The 13,201-nt window shown below is 42.2% G+C and overlaps 1 protein-coding gene across 1 annotated transcript in view; it reads left to right on the top strand.

The window, feature by feature from the left end:
* Positions 1-13,201, top strand: part of NUP37 (nucleoporin 37) — a 95,732-nt gene that overhangs the window by 5,875 nt on the left and 76,656 nt on the right. Inside the window, exon 2 of the mRNA XM_073651520.1 lies at positions 9,258-9,435. Within this exon, the coding sequence (XP_073507621.1) occupies positions 9,268-9,435 (168 nt within the window). The 5' untranslated portion in view covers positions 9,258-9,267. The remainder of the gene's footprint in view (positions 1-9,257; positions 9,436-13,201) is intronic.

Raw genomic sequence — 13,201 nt, 5'->3', positions numbered from 1 at the left:
GAAAACATTTTGCTAAAAAGTACGTGTGTTTAGCGACTGTCGATACACATAGAAACCAAGGCTGCTAAGGGGCCTTATAACGGCGATCAGGAATTAAAGGATGGCGCCCCCCCCCAGAGTCGGAAAATCTCCTGGGTTTCAGCTACCATGGGTAGCTGAAACCCCGGGGAACACGATCAGGACCATTTATTTTGGTCCCCGATCATATGATCTCTGTTATTCAATGAATAATGGCAATCGTGTAAAAAAAAAAAAAAAAGTGAGATCCAGTGTAAAAATAATTTCTCCTCTGACATGATCTAATATGTCAGAGGAGAGAGAATTGATGTCTTCAGAACCCCCCACGGTACTTCAGTAACGGTGACGCCATCCCCGGCCCTCCTGTTCACGAAGCAAAATGGCAGGCTCTGTGTGCCCACTGCCCGCTAAGATCTGCCGGCTGGCAACCGCAAGGATTTTATCTATTGGTTCCTGAGGTTTGATCACTGTGATAGAGTCTATCACAGTGATCAAAAGCCAAATAATTAGTAAATGTGGCAGCACTTGGACTGTGCTTCGCTGTGCACCCCCTTGTAGTTGTTCTTGGAGAGAAGAGAGATACACTATGTCCAAGTGCTGTCCTGTCAGATTAAAAAAAAAAAATCACATTTCTAGCTCTCTTTCAAAAAATGTTTCCCCAATCTCCTAATCACCCTCTTGATCATCCACTCCACCATGTCATTCTCCTAATCAGATTTACATTTTTGTATTTTTTTTTATTTTATCATTTTTATTTCTTTCATTCTTTGCCATTAGGGTTAGGCTTTAAGGTTAGGGTTAGGATTTTTTCAAAAGTTGCAACAAAAAAATGATGACGAAATGACAACATATTCAATATGACAACCCAATGTTATCAAATTCTGTGTAGTACCTGTGGGTTCAAAATTCAGGGCTGTGGATTCGGAGTCCGTGTTCATTTTGGTGGAATTGGAGTTAGTATAAAATGGACCAACTCCTAAAATCTATAATAAATTGGGTACAGTAGTACAATGCAGGATGTGCTGTAAATGTTTTCATAAGAATTTGGGAACGTTATGAAATGTCCTATAAATGTCTGGTCTGTTCCTGAAACAAGGATCTAGACTTTTAGTTGCGATGAATCTGTGCAGCACTTTATGTACACGCTCAGTAGTGAAGCAGGGCTGTGGAGTCAGAGATGGAGTCGGTTGTTTGGCTTACCGACTCCACAGCCCTGCCCACCATACCCCTAGATATAATCCTTGAGGGGTGTAGCTTCCAAAATGGGGTCAGGTGTGTGTGTGTGGGGGGGGGGAGGTGGGAGGGAGTGCTGATGTTTGGGCACCTTAGGGGCCTTGCAAATGTGACATGTCGTCTCTTTCAGCCAAATTTATGTTCCAAAATTCAAATATCCATTCTGAGCCCGGCCGTTTGTCCAAACAGAACTTTTTGACTCTTAGTAGAGTATCACCGCACTCGTAAGAAAGTGGGTAACAAACTGTGGGGTCCACGTTTTGGTGTTACCTTTTGCAAAAGTGAAAACTTTGGGGCTAAAGCAACATTTTAGAGGTAAAATGTAATATATATTTTTTTAATTTCACTTTGCATTAATTCCTGTGTAGCACTTGAAGTGTTGAAAAATTTCCTGACAACAATTTTGAAGTATTTGAGGGGTTCAGTTTTTAAAATGGTATAACTTCTGGGGAGTTTCCAGTATATAGGCCCCTCAAAGTCCCTTGAAATCTGAATAGGTCCCTAAAAACACAGGTTTTGTAAATTTGTTGAAAAAATAAGAAATTTCTCGCTACTCTCACTGGAAGCGTTCCAAAGTAATTACAACATAAAGTGACACTGGTCAGATTTCTAAAATTGGCCTGGTCATTAAGGTCAAAATTAGCTTGGTCACTAAGGGGTTAATAGTCTGAAGTCAGGGGCCGCAGCAGTGCTGGATATGCTGACCGCATTGGAACACTTGTGAAGCACTGTGCCGGTCATTGAGAGAAGTGTGCCCACTTGTGGATCTCCATTAGATTCCTGATTGTCCCTCTTGTACCTAGTTTGCTGATGGCACAGCTTAACCCCTTAAAAGCCCAAGACGTACTAATACGTACCTGCGCCCTGGGCTTTAAGAGCCAGGTATGTAATAGTACGCCCTGTTGATTTCGCCTGCACACAGGCTGTGCGGGCGCGATTGCCGCTGGGTGTCAGCTGATTGTCACAGCTGACACCTGATGCTATGTGCTTGGAGCGGTCCTGCACCGCTCCTGGCACATTAACCCCCGCAATGCTGCGATCGAAATTGATCACAGCATTGCGAGGGCAAGGGGAGGTGATCGCGATACTCATCTCTCCTGCCGGCGTCTGACGCTGTCTGCTGCGGCTTCCCGGATGTTGCCATGATGACCCAATGTCGTCATAACAACATCCAGGTCACCAGACAGCAGGAAGATACTTTGGTCATGCGCAGTGCATGACCAAAGTATCTTCTGCATCTGCAGTGCTGACAGCCTGTATAGCACAGGGATAGGGCTCCATCCCTATGCTATACAGGCGATCAGAGTAAAAAAAAGTGAAAGTCCCATAGTGGGGCAAAAGTATAAAAGTAAAAAAAGTGTTAAAAAATGAAAAAAATAATAATAATTTGTAAAAATATAAAAAAAAAATAACAAAAAAATAATCCACCAAAAATAAAAATATAATGTACCCATCAATAAATATTATGAAAAAAAAACAATAAAAGTACACATATTTGGTATCGCCACGTCCGGAACGACCTGACCTATAAAACTGTCCCACTAGTCAACCCCTTTAGTGAACACAGTAAAAAATAAAAATAAAAAACGAAGAAAAAAACAATGCTTTATCATCATACCGCCAAACAAAAAATGGAATAACACGCGATCAAAAAGATGAATATAAATAAAAATGGTACCGCCGAAAACGTCATCTTGTCCCGCAAAAAACAAGCCGCCATACAGCTCCATCAGCCGAAAAATAAAAAAGTTATAGCTCTCAGAATAAAGCGATGCAAAAAATATTTTTTTCTACAAAATAGCTTTTATTGCGTAAAAGCACCAAAACACAGAAAAACTATATAAATGTGGTACCGCTGTAAACGTACTGACCCGAAGAATAAAGCTACCTTATCAATTTTACCACACGCGGACAGCATAAAAAAATAATTAAAAAAAACAATTCCTGAATTGCTTGTTTTTGTTTATTCTGCCTCCCAAAAATCTGAATAGATAGCGATCAAAAAATGTCACGTGCCTGAAAATAGTACCAATAAAAACGTCAACTTGTCCCGCAAAAAACAAGCCGTCACATGACTCTGTCGGTCAAAATCTGGAAAAATTATAGCTTTCAAAATATGGTGATGCAAAAACTAGATTTTACAAAAAAATGTGTCTTTTAGTGTGTGACAGCTGTCAATCATAAAAACCCGATATGATTCTGGTATCGCTTTAATCGCACCGACCCGAAGAATAAAGTCGTCTAATCACTTATACCGCACGAGGAACGGCGTAAAAAATAAACTCTAGGGTTGTGTTAGGGTTGGGCTAGGGTTAGGGTTGGGTTTATGGTTAGGTTTGGCTAGGGTTAGGGTAGGGCTGGGGTTGGGGTTAGGGTTGGGATTTTTTTCAAAAGTAAAAATAAAAAAAAAAGGTGACGATATGACGACTAGTGTTGAGCGCAAGTGCTCGCTACTTGAGTTTGTATCGGGTGCTCGGGTATGCACTGAGTATTGCGGGTGCTCGAGTGACATGCTCGAGTCTCCGCCCCATATGCTTTGCGGGCAAGAAAACTCGCGGGGATTGCCTGCCATGCACAAGCGATCCCAGCATGTTTTTTTGGGTGTCTAATAACCATGAAACATGCGGGCGGGGATGTCATGGGTGTGTCGCCACGAAGATCGTCACGATTACACAGCCTGACTTCTCGCAGCTGAGTTTTTGGTGCTTTGTGTTTTTCGGCAGTGAGGGAGTTAACTCTCTCTCTCTCTCTGTGCTAGACGAGGTCCAGCCTCGCCCAGCTGCAATCAATGCTGCTGTAGTGGGACTCCTTCAAATGCCTGCCGGTCTGTTGGGGGTCTGTTGGGGGAAGTGTCGGTGAAAGCATTTCATGCAGACTAACAGAGCGGATCGTGGTATTTGGAGTTTCAGAGCTAAGTGTATTTGGAGCGTTTTTTCCCTTCCTCGCTTTATCATTTATCTCCTTTCCCGTTGGTGTTCCCTCTGTTGTAGTTGTGTAGTTTTTGTATGCAAGGTGGTTTTGGTTTTACCCTTGTACTGTCTCGTTCGTCTAAGTACTGAGTGTGGGCGTATTATTACCTGTCCCCTTTTGTTGTGATCAGGGGTCCTTCTCAGGACTAGATTACTTAGGTGCAGGGATCCTCAGGAGGTAGGGGTTACGCTGGCGGCCTTGACCTCTGTACCTTTAACAGTACCTCCAGGTAGAGGGATTAGTCAGGGCCCCAGCTTAGGGTCAGCTTAGGCCCCTTACCTCCAGTACACAGAGACAGCGTGACAGGGGACTCGAGCATGTCACTCGAGCACTCGCAATACATGGTACATACCTGAGTACCCAATGCAAACTCAAGTAGCGAGCACTTGCGCTCAGGACTAATGACAACTTATTCAGTATGATGACCTAATGTTTTCAAATTCTGTGTCGTACCTCTGAGTTCAAAATGTTCACTATACCCCTTGATAAAATCCTTGAGGGGTGTAGTTTCCAAAATGGGGTCACTTGTGGGGGGTTTCCACTACTTAGGCACATCAGGGTCTCTCCAAACGCGACATGGCGGCCACTCTCAATTCCCGCCAATTTTGCATTCAAAAAGTCACACAGTGCTCCTTCTCTTCTGAACTCTGCCGTGCTCCCAAACACTGTATTTTCCCCACATATGGGGTATTGGCGTACTCAGGAGAAATTGCACAAAAGTTTTTGCGGTCCATTTTCTCCTCTTACCCTTGTGAAAATATAAAAAAAATTGGGGCTAAAACATCATTTTTGTAGAAACAGTTTGATTTTTTTATTTTCACGGCTCCAAGTTATAAACTTCTGTAAAGCACCTGGGGGTTCAGGGTGCTCACCACACATCTAGATAAGTTCCCGGAAGGGGTCTAGTTTCCAAAATGGTGTCACTTGTGGGGGGTTTCCACTGTTTAGGCACATCAGGGGCTTTCCAAATGCAACATGGCGTCTGCTAATTATTCAAGCAAATTTTACAATCAAAAAGTCAAATGGCACTCCTTCCCTTCCGAGCCCTGCCGTGCGCCCAAACAGTGGTTTTCCTCCACATATGGGGTATCGGCGTGCTCAGAAAGAATTGCACAACAAACTGCATTGGTGCAATTTCTCCTTTTACCCTTATGAAAATGCAAAATTGGGGGCTGAAAAACATTTTTGTGGGAAAAATGTGAAAATTTCATTTTTACGGCTCAATGTTATAAACTTCTGTGAAGCACCTGGGGGTTTAAGGTGCTCACCACACATCTAGATAAGTTCCCTGAGGGGTTTAGTTTCCAAAATGGTGTCACTTGTGGGGGGTTTCCACTGTTTAGGCACATCAGGAGCTCCCCAAACGCAACATGGCGTCCGCTAATTATTCAAGCAAATTTTACATTCAAAAAGTCAAATGGCGCTCCTTCCCTTCCGAACCCTGACGTGCGCCCAAACAGTGGTTTTCCCCCACATGTGGGGTATCTGCATGTTCAGGGGAAATTACACAGTGAAATTTTGGGGTCCATTTTTTCCTGTTACCCCCGCGAAAATAAAAAAAAAAATTGGGTCTAAAGTAACATTTTTGTGAAAAAAGTTAAAGGTGTATTCCCATCTCCAAGATCCTATCCCAATATGTAGTAGGTGTAATAATAATATTAGCAAATATCTCCAATTAGAAATGTAGTATAGTATTTTTGATTTACTATCTCTCCCTACGTCATGAGCAGGCATCGCAGGACCTTAGGTATCCATGGTTACGTCCTCTAGCAACTAGCTAACTAACTGTGACTTTATCAGTGGACGTAACCATGGATGCCTAAGTTCCTGTGATGCCTGCACATGAGGAAAAGAGAGATAGCGAATCAGAAAAACTATACTACATTTCAGCATTGTGTGCAGAATTATTAGGCAAGTTGTATTTTAAAGGATTATTTTTATTATTGATCAACAACTATGTTCTCAATCAACCCAAAAGACTCATAAATATCCAAGCTTAATATTTTTGGAAGTTGGAGTGGGTTTTTTTTCGATTTGGCTATCTTAGGAGGATATCTGTTTGTGCAGGTAACTATTACTGTGCCGAATTATTAGGCAACTTAATAAAAACAAAATATAATCCCATCTCACTTGTTTATTTTCACCAGGTAAACTAACATCAGTGCACAAAATTTAGAAATAAACGTTTCTGACGTACAAAAACCCAAAAAATTAGTGATCAATATAGCCACTTTTCTTTATGATGACACTCAACAGCCTTCCATCCATAGATTCTGTCAGTTGCTTGATCTGTTTTCGATCAACATTGCGTGCAGCAGCCACCACAGCCTCCCAGACACTGTTCCGAGAGGTGTACTGTTTTCCCTCCCTGTAGATCTCACATTTTATGATGGACCACAGGTTCTCTATGGGGTTCAGATCAGGTGAACACGGGGGCCATGTCATTATTTTTGCTTCTTTTAGACCTTTACTGGCCAGCCACACTGTGGAGTAGTTGGATGCATGTGATGGAGCATTGTCCTGCATGAAAATCATGTTTTTCTTGAACGATACCGACTTCTTCCTGAACCACTGCTTGAAGAAGTTGTCTTCCAGAAACTGGCAGTAGGTCTGGGAGTTGAGCTTCACTCCATCTTCAACCCGAAAAGGTCCCAGAAATTCATCTTTGATACCAGCCCATACCAGTACCTCACCTCCACCTTGCTGGCGTCTGAGTCAGAGTGGAGCTCTCTGTCCTTTACTGATCCAGCCTCTGGCCCATCCATCTGGCCCATCAGGAGTCACTCTCATTTCATCAGTCCATAAAACCTTTGAGAAATCAGTCTTAAGATATTTCTTGGCCCATTCTTGACGTTTTTTCTTATGTTTCTTGTTCAAAGGTGGTCGTTTTTCAGCCTTCCTTACCTTGGCCATGTCCCTGAGTATCGCACACCTTGTGCTTTTTGATACTCCAGTAACGTTGCAGCTCTGAAATATGGCAAAACTGGTGGCGAATGGCATCTTGGTAGCTTCACGCTTGATTTTCCTCAATTCATGGGCAGTTATTTTGCGCCTTTTTTGGCCAACACGCTTCTTGCGACCCTGTTGGTTATTTGCCATGAAACGCTTGATTGTTCGGTGATCACGCTTCAAAAGTTTGGAAATTTCAAGACTGCTGCATCCCTCTGCAAGACATCTCAGAATTTTGGACTTTTCAGAGCCCGTCAAAGCTCTCTTCTGACCCATGTTGCCAAAGGAAAGGAAGTTGCCTAATAATTAAGCACACCTTACATAGGGTGTTGATGTCATTAGTCAACACCCCTCCTCATTACAGAGATGCACATCACCAGATTTACTTAATTGGTAGTTGGCTCTCAAGCCTATGCAGCTTGGAGTAGGACAACATGTATAAAAAGTATCATGTGATCAAAATACTCATTTGCCTAATAATTCTGCACACAGTGTAATTGGAGATATTTGCTAATATTACTATTATTACACGTACTACATATTGGGATAGGATCTTGGAGGTGGGACTACCCCTTTAAATGTTAATTTTTTTTTTTCCACATTCCAAAAATTCCTGTGAAGCACCTGAAGGGTTAATAAAGTTCTTGAATGTGGTTTTGAGCACCTTGAGGGGTGCAGTTTTTAGAATGGTGTCACTTTTGGGTATTTTCTGTCATAAAGACCCCTCAAAGTGACTTCAAATGTGATGTGGTCCCTAAAAAATTGGTCAACTTTTAACCCTTATAGCTTCCTAATAAAAAAAAATTTGGTTCCAAAATTGTGCTGATGTAAAGTAGACATGTGGGAAATGTTATTTATTAACTCTTTTGTGTGACATATCTCTCTGATTTAAGGGCAAGAAAATTCAAAGTTTGAAAATTGCAAAATTTTCAAAATTTTTGCCAAATTTCCGATTTTGTCACAAATAAACGCAAGTGATATCGAAGAAATTTTACCACAATCATGAAGTACAATATGTCACGAAAAAACAGTCTCAGAATCAGGGGGATTCGTTGAAGCGTTCCAGAGTAATTACCTCATAAAGTGACAGTGGTCAGAATTGTAAAAATTGGTCTGGTCATTAACGTTCAAACCACCTTTGGTTGTAAAGGGGTTAAAGAATCACTCTCCTCCATTGTTGCTCTACCCATAGGGCACAGTCAGACGGTCATATAACACGGACAACGATCACATCGCAATGCTCGGACTGGCCGGCTCCCGACCTGAGCGTGACAGCATGTATTTCCATGCAGCTGTCACCCTCAGGTCAGGAGAGCCAACAGCCATTCCGAGGATTGTGATGTGATCGTTGCCAGTGTTATACGACCGTGTGACTGCACCCTTACAATGCAGACAAACGCTCTGCCTCTGATGCTGTTAGTAAACCCATTTGAAGTCCCACACTGCCAGCTTTAGAGGCTGGATGATGAGCTATGGTGATATCTGCTGGTTAGCAGGCCAGTACACAGGTCAGAGCGACCAACACTTAAAGAGTTTGTCTACTACTTTAGCATTGATGACCTGTCCTTAGGATAGGGCATCAGTGTCTGATCGGCCAGTATTCTACACCCGGCACCCCCGCCGATCAGCTGTTATCGGCCACTGCTGGCCGGAAGTACTTACTTGCGGAACTGGTTGTCTACTTGCACATCTGCCTCCTATTCAAATCAATAGGCGGACGTGTAGTACCCTGCCTCGGCCACTACAAGTAGACGGCCAGCTCCGCAAGTACGGTAAGTACTTCCTGCCTCCCGACACCAAGAACAGCTGATCGTCAGGGGTGTCAGACTCCGGCCGATCAAACATTGCTGACCTACCCTAAAGATAGGCAATCAGTGTAAAAGTAGTGGACAACCTCTTTAATTAAGTGTGAGTTACATGTGATAAAACTATGCCACCCTTTGCCGATCAGAAAGCTTTTATTTAGTTTCTTCAGACTGGTGAACTCTCGTCCATAGATTGCATGTACATATAATATATTATTATTGTCTTGTATTTGGTAGATTAAAATACATTTATTTTGTTAAAAAACCTTTGTGATTTTTCAGTTTGGCAGTAATGCAGCAGAAAATGAAAGAAGACTCGCTTAGAAAAGCTACATACACAGTGGACTGTGAAGACTTTGTACATGTGGTGGAATTTAATCCCTTTGATTCTGGGGGTGTGGGCTCCTTAATCGCCTATGGTGGCATCAACTACGTAGTCGTGGCATCTTGCCAATTTCAGGTAGGTGCAAAGTGGGGTTATTTCTGAATATAGTTTATAATAGCACTGAAGGGGTCTGTCCTTATGACTCTAGGCTTTGTCATGTGGACTGTCAAACAACTTGTTATTATAGAAAACACAAGGCCCCGTATAATACATAAATGAACCCAAAGTGCCACGGTCAGGCACCAGGGTTCATTGAAAATCACTCCATGGACATATGAGCAAACAAAGGAGAAACTGGAGTATATGATATAAATACAAAATCAATTTTCTTAAACATTAGGGATCATGAAAAGTCTGTAAAAACAGGACAATATATAAGGGGATAGGATCCTCCTGCACAGAAATGTAAAGTCCCGAGTGATTAATGATCACCAAGAGTATAGCAGCATATCATGCCAAGAATGGGAGATCAAGACAAAAAATTTGGTAGGTGGACATACATATTTAAGGAATCATAAGTAGAAATCACTAGGTAAACCCCATGTCAAATTATGTATACCTTCAAGGTTTTTCCCCTTGAGAAAGCTTGAACTTACGCGAAACTCGCGTCGGGGCTTAATTGGGGACCTGGCTCTTCCCCCCCGGTACCTTCCATTTCCTCTCCTGCACCCTGCCTGGGTAAGATATTACTGTAGCACGCCTATAGGATATTGGACTATATATATTTTCATACATAATTTGACATGGGGTTTACCTAGTGATTTCTACTTATGATTCTTATATATGTTTGTCCACCTACCAGTTTTTTTGTCTTGATCTCCCATTCTTGGAATGATATGCTGCTATACTCTTGGTGATCATTAAGCACTCGGCACTTTACATTTGTGTGCAGGAGGGTCCTACCCCTTATATATTGTCCTGTTTTTACAGACTTTTCTACTTTTTATGATCCCTAATGTTTAATAAAATTGATTTTGTATTTATATCATATACTCCAGTTTCTCCTTTGTTTGCTCAACTTGTCATTATAGTCATTTTTTATTTTAACTGCTTAATGATGATCTATCATGTGCTCAAAAAAGTTAAAGGGGTTGTCCAGGCTTTTCACAAGTCTACAGTCACTTGCCAACACTACAGCTTTCTGTGTACAATGTATATCAACAAAAAGCTGCTAATCAGTGGTGGGGGCGGGGTTGGACTAGGATGCAGCTTGTCCTGTAGTGATAATCTCCTGCTGATAAAACACTGATTGTATTGAAAAAGCAAAACACAGCCAAGTAAGTGAGACATCGCTGTAATCGGGCTGGTGCTCTCAGATTACATTGCAAACGCCTGCCAACACAGTCCCTTTAAAGCTGATTTAACTGTCTGACTCTTACGAGCTATGATTGGCAGCAACTGGGACTGAGGGGTAAAAGCGCAAACCCCTAGAGAAGACTGTGAGGAAATGCCCAGTTGCACTACAGAGATTTCACATAGTTTGCTCCTAGAGCTACAAATGTGGATATCTCTGCAATTGAGCGATGCAGTGCAAAGAAAAAGAGAGGCTGAATTAGGGGAGCTCAGGGATTTTTCAAGTTATTTAGCTCGATTTTCTTTTCACCAAGTTTCAGTTTCTCTTTAAGGACCAAGGTAGTTTAAACCAATAGTAAGAGCTGCCCTGGACCCAGGAGAGAAGACGGCTTCTGTCTCCTCTGTCCTGACACGGTGCTCAGTGGGGCCGCTTCTCTACATTTGGTGCAATGCTAGCTCTGTTGCACAATGGATATGGTCAGGACCTAATTGATTTACTTTTTTAGCACTTTTTTTCCCTGTCAGTTATGGCTAAATCTGTGACAAAGGCATTCAGCACAGATGTTAACAAAAGCAAATTATTCCCCATCTCAGAAATTATGTATTCATTCTTTTTTTTTTTTTTTTTTTTTTAAAGATCTTTAATTTGATAGCTGTGAGTTCTGTAAATGTACACTTTAATGGTGTAGTGCTGGGGATCCGTTAATGGAAAAGTAATGTGAAATGTCAGAATTGACCACAAGAGTGGTCCTAGTTCTCCACGTTTCATGCCAAAAGAACATAGTCTGCCATATTTCCAGATGCATCAATGAGAATAATGAATCTGGAGAGGAACGCAGTCTTCTTTAAATCATTCATTCTGCTCAGCTTAAATGTGTGTCAAACCTTTACATGTGCTAGCGAGACCTTTTGGATGTTCTTGAAAATTTTCAGTTGACTTTTTTTTATTAGTCCCAGATATGCAGCTCTTATAACACAGAACTTAGTGTAGCAGTGGAGATTATTTCTAGATCACAGAGCCAAGTAGAACAAGAGTTCTCTCAGTATTTAACTCCTAGGTCACTAGAGCACTGTGAGACTGTCAGCTCCACAGACAACATATTCATTTCATATCTGATCAATATGAGATTGGTGGGGTTCCGACACCCGGCACACCCATCGATCAGCTGCCTATTATCTGTAGTGGCCAGATGAAAGCAAGTGGAACAAGGAATGCCGCCTCGCGCCATACAAGTGTATAGAGTGAGGCTGCGCCCACTGGACGGGCTCTGTCTGGGAATATGAATAACACATACATACCCTTCGGTCCCGGCTCAGAAACCAGCGAATGACCGCAGCGCACAGTGCCTTCGCTGGGGGGATTCATAAATCTGCAGCTACACAGAGTGATCGATTTGGACCAGACAACCCCTTTAAGCTCTGCTTATACAGAAGATAGTGCACGCAGCACTACCTTGGAAACATGAAGAGCTCACATCTAGCCTAAATTATAGGGAGAGATACTACCACAACAGATACAGATTGCAAACTCATTTGAAAATTACTGAAGGAATGAAGATTGCAGACTGAAGCTTGCAGTTTTTTAACTAATGGTAATCACTAAGATGTAACAATATTTTTTTTAGATATCAAAGGTTTTTATAGGCATTAAAGGGAATCTGTCACCCCCTGGGAGTTATCAAACCTCTAATATGGGCATACAGGTTATAAAAATGTAAATCTATGCTTACCTGTATGGCCCATAGTAGAGGTCTGATTGCAGAGAAATTACTTTTTATAAAATCATTTTTCATATGCTTTGCGCCCGGGGGACGTCAAGGAATCCCTGCCTATCTGCTTAGGATGCCAAGAAATCCCCGCCTATGTGCCTAATTTCCATATACCTCCCCTCCCCTACACGTCACAGGGCACTCTTCTTGTTCACATCCCGCGCATGCGCAAATCACCTCTACAGTGTGTGTGTGTGTGTGTGTGTGTGTGTGTGTGTGTGTGTGTGTGTGTGTGTGTGTAATAAATATATATATATATATATATATATATATATATATATATATTATACATATACAGTATGGTTCCTAACGATCAGGATACTGAGAGGAAGTGGGGGACCAAACCTTCTTGTTGCGCACGCTGGAGGTCATTGGAGCGGAAATCACAGCGACTCCCCGGCGCCTGCGCAATAGACCACTGCAGGATAAATGGAGCCAGAAGCAAAAAAAAAAGCGCTCCTCACTGTAGAGGCGCTTTGCGCATGCACAGGATGTGAACAAGAAGAGTGCATGTCACAGGGCCCCCGGGAGGGGGGTAATATGAAAATTAAGCACATAGGCGGGGATTTCTTGGCGTCCTAAGCAGGTAGGCAGGGATTTCTTGGCGCCCCCCAGGCACGAAGCATATGAAAAATGATTTTATAAAAAGACATTTCTCTGCAATCAGACCGCTAATATGGGCCATACAGTTAAGTATAGATTTACATTTCTATAACCTGTATGCCCATATTAGAGGTCTGATATTTCCCAGAGGGGTGACAGATTACCTTTAAGGCAAT

Source organism: Phyllobates terribilis, unplaced genomic scaffold, assembly GCF_046119375.1.
Source record: "Phyllobates terribilis strain yellow unplaced genomic scaffold, ASM4611937v1 Scaffold_11__3_contigs__length_659146591, whole genome shotgun sequence".
Lineage (NCBI taxonomy): Eukaryota > Metazoa > Chordata > Amphibia > Anura > Dendrobatidae > Phyllobates > Phyllobates terribilis.
This window is presented reverse-complemented; position numbering and strand designations above follow the sequence as displayed.